This window comes from Danio rerio, chromosome 19 (genome assembly GCF_052040795.2).
Source record: "Danio rerio strain M-AB ecotype USA chromosome 19, GRCz13ab, whole genome shotgun sequence".
In the NCBI taxonomy this organism is placed as follows: domain Eukaryota; kingdom Metazoa; phylum Chordata; class Actinopteri; order Cypriniformes; family Danionidae; genus Danio; species Danio rerio.
Genome location: NC_141039.2, coordinates 50677501 through 50692500, shown reverse-complemented (window position 1 = coordinate 50692500; position 15000 = coordinate 50677501). Strand labels below are relative to the sequence as shown.

Genomic DNA, 15000 nt, shown 5'->3' with positions numbered 1-15000 from the left:
AAGGAAAGGTCTCAGAGGAGACTGTGAAGAAAGTGATGCTGTGAAGAAATATAAGCGAATGTAAAATAATTACATGTTTTTTTTCTGCAGTTTTACACTTTCAAGAAGCATTTGAGTCATTTAAAACAGTACATTTACATCTAATTTACTAAAAACAGCAACTAAATGATGACACGCACACGTTTTAGAGTGCAGAGAATGAAAAGCAAAGGTCTCAGAGACGACTGATGATCTGACAGTGTGAAGAACGTGAGGCTGTGATGAAATATAAGGAAATGTAAAATAATTAAATGATCTTTTTTTTGCAGTTTTACACTTTAAATGAGTGTTTGAGTCACTTAAAACACTAAACTTTAATTAAAAAGACAAATCTAAATCTTTTTTTTTTATTAAAAAATACATTAGAATGATGACATTTACACAAATTATAGAGTGCAGAGAATGAAAAACAAAGGTCTCAGAGACGACTGATAATCAAAACAAAGCGCTGCTATGAAGAACTAAGAGGAAACCGTTGGATTTATCCGTATTTGACTCAACATTGGGTAAAAAAATTTTAATTACTTAAAAAAAAGTCTAATTTAAACATAATAAGATGAAAATAATGACTGATAGTCTGACAGTGTGAAGAAAGTGAGGCCATGATGAAAACTAAGGAAATGTACAATAATTAAATGTCTTTTTTTCTAAGTTTTACGCTTTCGAGGAGCGTTTCACTCCTTTAAAACATTAAACTTTAAATAAAAAAGTCAAATTGAAATATAACTGAATAAAAAACATCAAATCGATGACATCCACACTCGTTTTAGAGTGCGGAGAATGATAAGCAAGGTATCAGAGCTGACTGACAATCAGAATAAAACGCTGCTATAAAAAGAACTAAGAGGAAATATGTCCATATTTGACCCAATATTAAGTTATACTTTTTAAAATACTAAGTCTAATTTAAATATAATAAATTATAAACAACAAAATGACGACATTCGCATATTTAGATTGCAAAGAAACAAAAGCAAATGTATCAGAGATGACTGATAATCAAAAGCTGCATTAAATGTTTTTATCTGCAATTTTCCCCTTTCAGTGAGTGTTTAACTCACTTAAAACACTGAACTATATAATAAATCAAACTCAAATGTGATAAAAACAACAAAATGACGACATCGATACAATATAGATTGCAGAGAAACAAAAGCAAAGCTATCAGAGATGATGACTAATCTGGGAGTCTGAGGAAGGTGATGTTATCAAGACATATAAGGAAACAATTTCTCCATACTACATTAACATTAAGTCATTTTCATACGCTTTTTGACCTGCACTTTCAATTTCATATTGAACAAAAACTCGATTTTAAATTAACTAAAAACTAAATAACATGCTTCAGAGTGCAGAGAATGAAAAGCAAAAGTATCAGAGATGACTAATAATCCAAAGTAAGAGTTGCTATGAAGAAATGATTAATAATTAAATGTTTTTTCTGCAGTTTTCCCCTTTTGATGAGCGTTTGACTCAGTTAAAACACTAAACTATAAATTAAAATCGAATTAAAATGTAATAAGAACACCAAAATGAAGACATCTGCACATTTTAGATTGCAGAGAAACAAAAGCAATATCAGAGCGGATGACTAATAATGTGACAGTCTGAAGAAGGTGATGTTATCAAGACATTTAAGGAAACAATTTGACCATACTACGTTTACATTTACATTAAGTCATTTGGTGTTTTGTCCAAAGTGACATATTTGAGCTACACTTTAAATTCCACATTGAATAAAACCTCTATTTTTTTTTCCAGAGAAAGCGCTGCTATAAACAACTATAAGATGGTTTAGCATGTTTTGTTATTGACTGACTTGTGCTTGTGCTGTCTGTCGTCTCCTGCTGTCCACAGAGTCTCTGGCTGAACTCGGGGCTGTACCACACCAGCAGCTCCTGCTTGGGCTCCAGCGGCCGCAGGGTGTAGAAGAAGATATCCGGCCCGTTCTGACACGCCACCAGGTTCTGTTCGGCCAGCGAGCGCGCCGGGTTAACGTAACGCATCCAGTTGCTGAGCCGGACATCATAACCGTCAATGAAGTGCTGCAACTGCCCACCACTGTAGATCTGTGTTAGGAGAGACCGAGAAAGAGACACACATTAATGCATTTAAATATCTATATAAATATCTGATGGATTTAATGCCAATAATGCTTGCAATAACAAAACCAAACAAAATCAGAATTATTTAACAATAATAATGCTTAAAACAACTAAACAAAAGTAATTCATAATTATTTAACATAATTAATGCTTAAAATCTAAATTCTTTAACTTTATTAATGCCTAAAATCATAATTATTTAACATTATTAATGCTTAAAATAACAAAACCAAACAAAATTAAAATTATTTAACACCATTAATGCTTAAAATCTGAATTATTTAACATTATTAATGCTTAAAACTACAAAACTAAACTAATTCAGAATTATTTAACATTATTAATGCCTAAAATCAGAATTATTTAACATTATTAATGCTTAAAATCAGAATTATTTAACATTATTAATGCCTAAAATCAGAATTGTTTAACATTATTAATGCTTAAACAACAAAACTAAACAAAATCAGAATTATTTAACATTATTAATGCTTAAAATCAGAATTATTTAACATTATTAATGCTTAAAATCAGAATTATTTAACATTATTAATGCTTAAAACTACAAAACTAAACTAATTCAGAATTATTTAACATTATTAATGCCTAAAATCAGAATTATTTAACATTAATAATGCTTAAAACAACAAAACAAAACTTATTACAATTATTTTACATCATTAAAGCTTAAAATCTAATTTCTTTAACTTCATTAATGCCTAAAATCCTAACTATTTAACATCATTAATGCTTAAAGTCATAATTACTTCAGATTTAACTTTATTAATGCCATAAACAAAACAAAATCCGATTAAAATAGTCATTATAGTTTTAAAAACAAAACAAACCAGAATTATTTCACTTAAAACCCCCAAAACAAACAAATCTCAAAGCAGAACAAATGAATCAGAAATCAATAAATCAGATTGATCACCTCTGCCATGAACAGAACTCCGATATCAACTCCTGAGTGTCTTCTAACCTGTGAAAGTGAGTGTGTGTGAGCGTGTGTGTGAGTGAGTGTGTGTGGCTCGTCCCGCAGAAGACGTGTGACTAACTTTGTATGTCAATGCTGTCAGAGTCTTTATAAAGACATTCAAAACACATGCTGCCAGTCACACGCACAGCCCCGCCCCTGACTCCACCCACTTTCATTATCTGTGTGTATGTGTGTGTGTGGGGGAATTCTCTGCTGCGGCGTGCCAAGACATGTTGGCTGCGCTATCAGACACTCCCTCTCCTGCTACACCCTTACAGACTTAAACACAAACACACTTTCACACACTCACACACATCCGTCCACCTGCCCCGTCACATGACAGGTGCTGCGTCATTTTACTGCTTTATGGCTACAGGAAGTCCGTATGGATTTACAGGAAACAGAGAAAGGAAAGGACAGCTCAGAGAAGGAAAACCCACCGTGACACACACACACAAACACACACACACACGCACACACACAAACAAAACTATCTATATATTTATGTATGTATGCATGTGTGTATATATATGTATACATATTTTTGTGTGTGTGTGTGCTTGTATATATGCATATGTGTGTATAAATGTGTGCATATATGTGTGTGTGTGTATATGTGTGTGTGTCTGTGTATGTGCGCATATGTGAGTGTGTGTGTGTATGTATGTGTGTGCATATATATGTGTGCATATATGTGTGCATATATGTGTGTAATATGTGTGTGTCTATGTGTGAGTGTGTGTACATATGTGTGTACATATACGTGTATAAATGTGTATGTTTGTGTGTGTATATGTGTATATACGCGTGTGTGTCTATGTGTGTGCGTATGTGTGAGTGTGTATGTGTGTGCGTACATATACGTGTATAAATGTGTGTGCGTATTTGTGAGAATGTGTGTATATATGTGTGTGTGTCTATGTGTGTGCGTATGTTTGAGTGTGTGTATATATGTATGTACATATATTTGTATAAATGTGTAAGTATGTGTGTATATATGCGTATGTGTCTATGTGTGTGCTTGTATGAGTGTGCATATGAGTGTATATACGTGTGTGTGTGCGCGCGCGTGTATGTGTAAATATATATGTATATATGTACGTGTGTGTATATACATGTGTGTGTTTCTTTATATGCATATGTGTGTATAAATGTGTGTGTTTGTGTGTGTATATGTGTATATACGCGTGTGTGTCTATGTGTGTGCGTATGTGTGAGTGTGTATGTGTGTGTGTACATACGTGTGTACATATACGTGTATAAATGTGTGTGCGTGTGTGTGAGAATGTGTGTATATATGTGTGTGTGTGTCTATGTGTGTGCGTATGTTTGAGTGTGTGTGTGTGTGCATATACGTATGTACATATATTTGTATAAATGTGTAAGTATGTGTGTATATATGCGTATGTGTCCATGTGTGTGCGTGTATGAGTGTGCATATGAGTGTATATACGTGTGTGTGTGTCTGTGTGTGTGTGTGTGTGCGTATGTGTAAATATATATGTATATATATATGTATGTGTGTGTGTTTCTTTATATGCATATGTGTGTCTGAATGTGTGTGTGTGTGTGTGTGTGTGTGTGTGTGTGTGCATGTATTGTATATCTGTATGTGTGTGCGTGTGTGTTTGTGTGTACATATATGTGTATATATGTGTGCTTGTGTGAATATGTGGTTATATACATGTGTGTGTGTGTGTGTGTGTGTGTGTGTGTGTGTGTCACTCTGTTTCTATGCAGGAATCCCGACTTCTCCAAAAGCTGACCACAAACCCAGACCTTGCGCTACATCCTTGACGTTTGTGTCGAGTGTTTTGGAAAGCCGCGTTGTCTGAAACTTCTGCTGAGTAAACCGAGCTGAGAGAACAGAGCAGGAATCCACAGCACACAGGATCAGATCTCACAGCTTCCTCTGTGTTTTCCAAGTAAAACCTTCAATGTTTAGCGAGTTACGAATGTGTGTGTGTGTGTGTGAGTGTGTGTTTTGTTTAATAGGACAGCATCCGTGATGAGGGAGTAAGAGCATATTTGTCAGTATTGAAGCATGAATGAATACGTTTCCGTCTCTTTTCTGCTAAAATTCCCTGGAAAGTCAGTCACGACCGGTTTGGCAGCTTTACAGTCAAAAAGACAAACAGAGTCACCGATTGATTAGATCACGTACCCTCCAGAAGTACTTCCTGTTGGTGTGAAGCGGCACGTTTTCTTTGGTGTAGACGACCCCTTGAAGTGGTCCGAATCTCGTACCCTGAGGAATATATTCCTTGCTGAAAACACCCGTCACCTGCAGACAAAACAGGGGTCATTCACTCAATCAGAGGAGCTCAAATACACAATTACTCTGAGCGTGTGTCCTGTTTTTAGTCTAAATATGAACAATATTCTGAAATCAAGAAGCATTTTCCAGACAAGCAAAACGTATTGGGTTGTTTTCAGAAATAATGAGTCAAAATTAGGTGAGTTTTTCTGCTAATCTCACTTAATTTTCACTCATTATTTATGAAAACAACCTAATATGTTTTGCTTGTCTAGAAAATGCTTCTTGATTTCAGAGTTATTCAGATATTTGGACTAGAAACAAGACAAAATCTCGAAGAAAGCATGTTTTTTTTTCAGAATTAAAATTATATATTTTTTTACACTAAAAAAATCCTGTTTTCCTTCAATTTTTAAGCTGAATCAAATTAACATTATAAGTCCATTGAACTTATGTTATGTTAAACTGACTTAAAACAAGCGTGCATAACTTAAAAAAGTAAGTAACATGATTAACTTAGTTTAAGAAGTTACAATGACTTAAAAACATTTGCAGTCAGGACTAATTGATCATATCATTTTTACAGTGTGCTAATCTGAAAATGGGGAAGTAGAATAAGGTTATTTCAGAGCGAAATCTGCATTATTTAGCTTGTTTTAATTAAAAACTCACATTATTTTCACTCATTATTTCTGAACACAACACAATATGTTTTGCTTGTTTAAAAATGTTTCTTTATTTCAGATTTATTCAGATATTTGAACTAGAAACAAGCAGTTTTGTTTTGTTTTGCTTGTAGTGTTTCTGTAATAAATAGATGTAATAAACTCAAACCATAGACAGCGTGTGTTATGAGACGCTCAAGAGCCCAGAGAGAAACTAAAAGCATAGTTAATTGACTTCAGTGGTTTAAATATAATCATATGAAGTGTGTGTGATCTGCAAATGGGTTAAGACAAATAATCTTATCTCTGCTTTGGCATAAGACTATAATTTTCACCACATCAGCAGATTATTTTGCCTGTTTTAATTAAAAACTCACTTCATTTTCTCTCATTGTTTCTGAAAACAACACAATATATTTAGCTTGTTTAGAAAATGCTTCTTGATTTCAGATATATTCAGATATTTGGACTAGAAACAAAAACTCCAATAAAGCAAGGTTTTAGTTTTGTTTTGCAGTGTGTCTGTAATAAATAGATGAAATAAACTTTAACCATATACGGTGTGTGTCTTGAGACGCTCAAACGCCCAGAAAAGGAACCAGAAACAGTCAAATGACTTCAGTGGTTTAAATATAATCATGTGAAGTGCACATAGGATCAATAATAAGACAAATATTAATGTCTTTGCTTTGACATAAGAGTATATTTACCACATCGGCAGATTATTTAGCTTGTTTTTCCTAAACACTTACTTCATTTTGACTCATTATTTCTGAAAACAACTCAATATTGTTTGCTTGTCTAGAAAACGCGTCTTGATTTCAGATTTATTCAGATATTTGGACCAGAAACAAGACAAAAACTCTAAGAAAGCATGATTTTTTGTTTTGTTTTGCAGTGTGTCTGAAATAAATAGATGAAATAAAAGCTGACAATAGAGAGTGTGTGTCCTGAGAATGCCTAAAAGCCCAGAAAAGGAACCAAAAACATAGTTAAATGACGTCAGTGGTTTAAATATAATCATATGAGGTGCACATACAGTATGATCAACATAATCAGTCAGTGTGTTCAGATTAATAATCTTATTTTTGCTTTGACATTTTGCTGACCCCATCGGCAGATTATTTAGCTTGTTTTTTGACTCATTATTTCTGAAAACAACCCAATATTGTTTGCTTGTCTGAAACGCTTCTTGATTTCAGAGTTTTGAGATATCTGGACTAGAAACAAAACAAAACCTCTTAAGTAGGACAAGCGTATTGGGTTTAATTCTACATGTAAAAAGGCTGAATGTACAGAACATTGTAATGAGGATGAGTATATAATACCAGAATTTTAACTTCTGAGTGAACTAATCCTTGAATGATCAATCAAAGAGAGTGCGAGTGTAGAAAGCGTGATGCGTGACCGAAGGTAACACACTAACCTCGCAGGTTAACGAGTTAAGTGAATAAACAGATTTCCACTTTCCCTTCCCTACATAGAGCCTGACCTAGAAACACACTGATGTCCTCAATTCGACTCGACCCCTTTGACTTCACTGGAAAAACTTGCGTGATATTGACAACCTAAAATATTATTATTTGTTATTAAATATTTCCCAAGTGATGTTTAGCAGAGCAATGAAATTTTCACAGTAATTCCTATAATATTTTAGTCTTCTGGAGAAAGTCTCATTTCTTTTAGTTTGGCTGGTTTGTAATTTTTAAAAATTGTTATATGGTCAATATTATAAGCTTATTTAAGAAATTTGTTCTGACTAACAAACACTGTTGTTCAAAAACTTGCCTACTTAATGTAATTAAGCCTTTAAATTGCACTTTAAAATGAAAACATCTTGAAAAATATCTAGTCAAATATTATATATTGTCATCACGGCTCAGTGGTTAGCACCATGGCCACACAGCAAGACAGTCAATGGTTCGAGCCCCGGCTGGGTCAGTTGGTGTTTCTGTGTGGAGTTGGCTTGTTGGCGTGGGTTTCCTCTGGGTGCTCCGGTTTCCCCCACAGTCCAAACACATGCTCTACAGGGGAATTGATCAACTATATTGGCCGTAGTGTATGTTTGAATGACTGTGTATGGGTGTTTCCCAACACTGAGTTGCAGCTGGAAGTGCATCCACTCCATAAAACATATGGGAGAATAGTTAGTGGTTCATCTCGCTGGGGCGACTCCTGATAAATAAAGAGGTTAACCCAAAGGCAAATAAATGAATGAATGAAATCATGGAGCAGGTGGTCCACTAGAAGGCTAGGCCTGTAAATAGGTCACACCGGGGGTCAGCGGCCCACTTTGCATCATTAAAAAACCTTGTGTTTATTTTCATGCTAACAGCGCATGCATTCATCTAGTTTGTATTTAAATTATTCATAATTTAAAATAATTGAAATCAAAGGGTTTTCTATGGAGCAGTAAGAGAACAGCTTCCATGTGCAATAAAATTCTCACTTCACACTGGAAACAAGCTCTTCTTACTTAGCTTTTTGTCTTGTTTGTAGTCCATTTTCCAGACAAGTAGAAATGATTGTGTTGTTTTCAGACACATAAGTCCAAATTGAGTGAGTTTTTCCCTTAAAAAAAGCAAAATAATCTGCCAATGGCGTTGATAAAATCATCTAGCTTTTCACTTTGAATTAATGTTAATTTACTGACCCAAACTTTCAGATTATTCAGCTTGCTTTAAGGAAAAACTCACCTAATTATTATTATTTTTTTGTTTAAAACAAATTCGACTAGAAACTGCTTATTGATTTATTATTTTTATATATTTAGACTAGAAGCAAGAGAAAAACTCTTGACATGCTTTCATTCGCAGTGTGTCCTGAGACGAGAGTGGCGGTGACAGCACAATTGTGCATCGTTAGTGTTGCGTGACTAATTGGTTGGTGTTTAGCGATTAACCGCTCAGAGAGGGTTTAGGGAGGGTGCGTGCGTGTGTGTGTGTGTGTGTGTGTGTGTGCATGCGTGCGTGTGTTTGTGTGTGTGTGTGTGTGTGTCTTCTTACTCATTTATATAGTCTTAAATAACTAAAAAGTCTTAAATCAAGAAGTATTGTCTAGACAAACACCAAATATTGTCTTGTTTTATTAAGTTTTGAGCCAAAATTAGGTGAGTTTAATTAAAACAAGCACAATAATCTGCCAATGGAATAAGCAAACTAAAATCCCTTAAAAACTAAATGATTTATTTACCCCATTATCAGATTATTTAGCTTGTTTTAAAGAAAAACTCACTTCATTTTGCGTCATTATTTCTGTAAAACCTCACAGTGAAAATCCCTAAATGGAAGAAGCCAGTTTAACTTATTATTTCACCAAAAACGCTGCTTTGACTTAATGGAAAAGTGTTATGGTAACTGATTATATTGAGCAAAACTCAAACCAAATGAGTTATGAGTGAATTAGTAATATTGTTTGTGTTAACTCTAATGCTAGAAGCAATATTAAACCTTTTGAGTAGCTGCAGTGTACAGTTATTTGGACTTAATTAATTAACTGATCTCATATACCGATTGATAACTGAACTTAAAATGTTTAAGTTACAGATACTGTAAATGTTTGATGATAACAACACTAATAATATATGCGTATGATAGAGTATTTGCAACTTAAACATTTTAAGATCCACTTCCAATGTTGACTACTGTAGAAACAAGACAAAAACTCCAGCAAGAACGCATTATTTGCAGTGTGTTTGTGTGTGTGTGTGTGTTGTGTTAGGGGGGGTTGCGAGTCCATTCATTGACAGCCCAACGGCACCACGCTACCCAACTCAAGCTGTCCTGGCGCAGATCTTCAGTCCAAACGAAAGTTAATCAGTGCAGCTTAACCTACTTCTCCTGCCGCTCAATAATAGTGTTTGTGCGCTCGAGTCACAGATCACTCCATCTGCCACGTGCACCCTACTTAGGCACACTTCTGCAGCTAGGGGTCATGCAGTTGCTCATATGCACACGTATAATGAAGCTGTGCTCATTTCAAGGCAGGTTTACGTATACATATAGTGCATTTTATACACAGAGTTGTTTCAAAGTGTGTTACATAAAGAGGAATAAATGCACCATGCATTAAAAATCTGCTGCTCACCAATATGTGTTGCATGGTGGGACTTACATGACAAACAAATGCTGAGTTTTTGTCTTGTTTTCTAGTCTAATTATCTAATAACTTCTGGTTATAGATAATTCTATGGCTTATTGCCTGCTTATTATTAAGATATGAACTGTTTATTAGCACTCATTAAGTATGATCTGATGACAGCCCTAATCCTGCTCAATACTTGAACCTATTACTAGCCTATTAACCACTATTAAGCAGCTAATTGGTAGTTTACTGAGAGAAAAGTCTTAGTTGATGATTTGTTAATAGTGTGAATTAAATTAAGTGAGCTGAGAAAATAAACAGATTGCAAAGCAAAAATAAAACTATTTTGCTTGTTTTAAAGAAAACAAATTACTTAATTTTGGCTTTTTATTTCATAAAACAAGCTTATCATCCATTTTTTGCATACTAGCACTAGTAAAAGACACTGGTTTGTTAGTGACCAGTATAATAAATATTTTGCATACTATGGCTTGTATTAATCACTACTTTAGCATTGTTTTTGCATACTGGGAGGACTAGTAAAATACACTGGATTTTAGTCACTGATTTAATGAATGTTTTGCATATTGGTATTAGTATTAATGACCAGTATAGCATTCTTTTGCTTACTGGGATTACTAAAAGACACTGGTTTAATGATTGTTGTGCATACTGGGACTAGTATTAGTGACCAGTATAGCATCTTTTTGCATATTGGGACTAGTAAAGCATGGTAGTTTGTTAGTCACCAGTATAATTCATATTTTGCATACTAAAACTAGTATTAATCACTAATATAGCATATGCTTTTGCACACTGGTAATAGTTAAAGCCACTGCTTTGTTTATTACCAGTATAATGAATATTTTGTATACTAGTATTAATCACTAATATAGCTTTGTGAATAAAAGACACTGGTTTAGTGAATGTTTTGCATATTGCGACTATAGAATTAGTGACCAGTATAGAATATCTTTGCATACTGGGACTAGTAAAGCATGGTAGTATCAGTATAATTAATATTGTGCATACTATGACTAGTATTAATCACTAATATAACATATTCTTTGTATACTGGGACTAAAGGACTTTAGTTTTTGAACACTGGTTTAGTGAATGTTTTGCATACTGGGACTAGTATTAGTGACCAGTATAGTGTTTATTTTTTTAGGAAACCACCAGTTTAACACATGTTTTTGCATACTGGGACTGGTAAAAGACACTGGTTTGTTCTTCACCAGTATAATGAATATTTTGTATACTAGTATTAATCACTAATATAGCTTTGTGAATAAAAGACACTGGTTTAGTGAATGTTTTGCATATTGCGACTATAGTATTAGTGACCACTATAGAATATTTTTGCATACTGGGACTAGTAAAGCATCGTAGTTTGTTAGTCACCATTATAACAAATATTTTGCAGAGTAGCATTAATCACTAATATTTTTTGTATACTGGGATGAAGGACACTAGTTTTTGAACACTGGTTTAATGAATGTTTTGCATACTGGGACTAGTATTAGTGACCAGTTCAGCATTTCTTTTTTAGGAAACTGGCTTTATAATCACCAGTTTAACACATGTTTTTGTATACTGGGACTAGTAAAAGACACTGGTTTAACAAATATTTTGAGTACTGGGACCAGTACAGCATTTTATTTTTAAGAAACTGGTTTTATATTCAACAGTTTAACAGTTTTTGTTTTTGCATACTGGGACTAGTAAAGGATGCTGGTTAGTTTATCACCAGTATAATGAATATTTTGCATATTACTACTAGTATTAATCAGTAATATAGCATTTCCTTGTATACTGGGACTAAAAGACGCTGGTTTAATAGGTGTTTTACATACTGGGACTAGTATTAGTGACCAGTATAGCATCTTTTTGCATACTGGGACTAGTAAAGCATGGTAGTTTGTTAGTCACCAGTATAATGAATATTTTGCATACTATGACAAGCACTAATCACTAATATAGCATATTTCCTGCATACTGGGACTATTAAAGGATATTGGTTTTAAGTCACTCGTTTAATGAATATTTTGCATACTGGGACAGTATTAATGTTAATTAATTATTATTAATATTCATTAGTATTAATGACCATTTCAGCATTTTTTGTAGGAAACTGGTTTTATATTCACCAGTTTAACACGTTTTTTGCATAATGAGACTGGTAAAAGACACTGGTTTAACAAATGTTTTGCACACTGGAACCAGTATTAGTGACCAGTCCAGCATTTTTTTTAGGAAACTGGTATTATAATCACCAGTTTGTTATCACCAGTATAATCAATATTTTGCATAATTTGATTAGTGATAATAACTAATAAAGCATATATCTGGCTGTGACTTGTAAAAGGTTTAACAAATGTTTTGCATACTGGGACTAGTAAAGACACTGGTTTAACAAATGTTTTGCATACTGGGACCAGTAAAGACACTGGTTTAACAAATGTTTTGCATACTGGGACCAGTAAAGACACTGGTTTAACAAATGTTTTGCATACTGGGACCAGTAATGACACTGGTTTAACAAATGTTTTGCATACTGGGACCAGTAAAGACACTGGTTTAACAAATGTTTTGCATACTGGGACCAGTAAAGACACTGGTTTAACAAATGTTTTGCATACTGGGACCAGTAAAGACACTGGTTTAACAAATGTTTTGCATACTGGGACCAGTAAAGACACTGGTTTAACAAATGTTTTGCATACTGGGACCAGTAAAGACACTGGTTTAACAAATGTTTTGCATACTGGGACTATTAAAGACACTGGTTTAACAAATGTTTTGCATACTGGGACCAGTAAAGACACTGGTTTAACAAATGTTTTGTATACTGGGACCAGTAAAGACACTGGCTTGTTGGTCATCAATATAAAGAATATTTAGCACATTATGATTAGTTTTAGTGAGCATATTTTTGGCATACTGGGACTGGTAAATGATGCAGGTTTATAATCACCAGCTTTTTTGCACACTGGAATGAGTAAAGGATGTTGGTTTGTCACCAGTTTAGGAGAAGGGAGTGATGCTTTTCTAGCATCCAGCATGACTAGACAGTCAGTTTTAGTAACGTTTCGTCTGAAAGCAAAGGAAAACGCGAGTAAAATGCTCCCTGTCTTCTGCTTATTATATCATCAGTGTTGCTGATGTGCTAAATCCAGTGTGTGCTGTCGGTCCAGAGGTCTCACTTTCTGTTCTCCTCCACAAAACATGCACTAAAAAACACCACTGATACACAGAATTTGACTAAGTAGAGAAACTAGGGATTGTGCATCACAGAAACCGGATGACCAGAAGCCCAGTCACCATGAGACTCAGTTTCTGACATCCCTTAAATATTAGATCTCTTCTTTCCAATAAAAATGTGTGACACACACACGCACGTACACACATGGGTTTTTCTGTCCTAAACAAACGCCATCAGCAACGTAAGAGCAGTGCTTTTCACAGAATCAGCAGAGAGCAGAGGAACACATGCACAGAAATGGGAAGTGTGCAATGCTTTCATTGTATTTATTTGCATTTCCGCTATTGAGAGAGAGAGACCTGCTGTTATTATGTTATTAAAGCTTCATACTGTGTGTCTCAATGGTCATTCTATATTTATATGCATGCTTAAAGAGGGAAATGATAGTGATGTGTGGGAAAGATGAGAGTGAGGAAATTAGAGATACCAAAAAAAGAGTGTGTGAACGAGAGAGAAATAATGCAGCGCATGCCTAAAGGTTGAGTATGAGGTGAGTGAGAATCATCTTAAAAGAGTTGTTCAAACACACATACACACACACACACACGTACCTATTTATGCATGTCCACATACACATATGAATGCATGCACACACACATGCACACATTTACATGCATGCACACATACACACAAACATACACATGCATGCACATGTAAACACATATGCATATGCATGCGCACACACACACACACACACACAGTTTTTCATTTTTTGTCTGATTTTGTTGAAGCAAGAGTGTGTGTGTGTGTGTGTGTGTGTATGCATGCATGTTTGTGTGTGTGCATGTGTGTAGTGAAGCGCAGAGAAGTGAAGCATCCTCCCTGAACTGATGACCACAGTTTCACACCTTCAGCGCGAGAGAACATTAAAAGAGCAGAGGGCAATGAAAAGAGGAACTGACTTTCACCTGTCACTGAGGGAAACTGGATCATGCAGAGAGAAAGACGCTCGAAGCAGACGCTGAAGAAACCACAGCAAAGGGTGAAGAGTGACACGGTCAAATGTGTGTAAACCAGAGAGAGAAGCTGAGCAGAAATGAAGTCTGCCGTTTTATATCATGCTCCATCGTTTATATCGTAGCGTTGAAAAGATGTTTACAGTAATCATCTAAGTACATAATAAATATATTATATGTGTACACACATTATTACACACCAGATTGTGTTGTTTTCAGAAATAGAGTCAAAATTGAATGAGTTTTTCCATAAAACTAGCAAAATAATTCGATAGTGGGGTAAATGAAATAATTTTGGTTAGTATTATGACATAAGTTTAATCAAGAAGATGTGTATTCTTGTCTAGAAAATGCTTCTTGACTTAAGAATTGTTTGATATTTGCACTAAAAATAAGATAAAAAGTAAAAAAAGCATTTGTTTTGCAGTGTTTGTACTGTAAATGCATGTGTTTACACTGTTCTTATGACTGATTAAATACCTAATACCTTTATTAAATACCTTAAATCTGTAAGTAATCTCTGTAATTACATTTATAATACACTGTTGACCATCTCTCACACTTTATTCCACCCTTAAACCCATCCATACCACCAAACCTGCCATAATTCTGACCCAATGAACACCACAAGTGTGCATTGCATTTATTTTT

At 34.6% G+C, this 15000-nt stretch overlaps 1 protein-coding gene across 2 annotated transcripts in view; it reads right to left on the bottom strand.

Moving 5' to 3' along the window:
* Window positions 1-15000, bottom strand: part of prdm1b (PR domain containing 1b, with ZNF domain) — a 32550-nt gene that overhangs the window by 12500 nt on the left and 5050 nt on the right. The window contains exons 3-4 of one of the 2 annotated variants that reach the window (XM_087296090.1): window positions 5288-5407; window positions 1859-2108 (exon numbers count right to left, since the gene is read on the bottom strand). In XM_087296090.1, coding sequence (XP_087152216.1) covers window positions 1859-2108; window positions 5288-5407 — 370 coding nt within the window. Of the gene's footprint in view, window positions 1-1858; window positions 2109-3078; window positions 3206-5287; window positions 5408-15000 lie in introns of those variants that run through there. The other variant, XM_087296091.1, reaches the window with a different exon arrangement.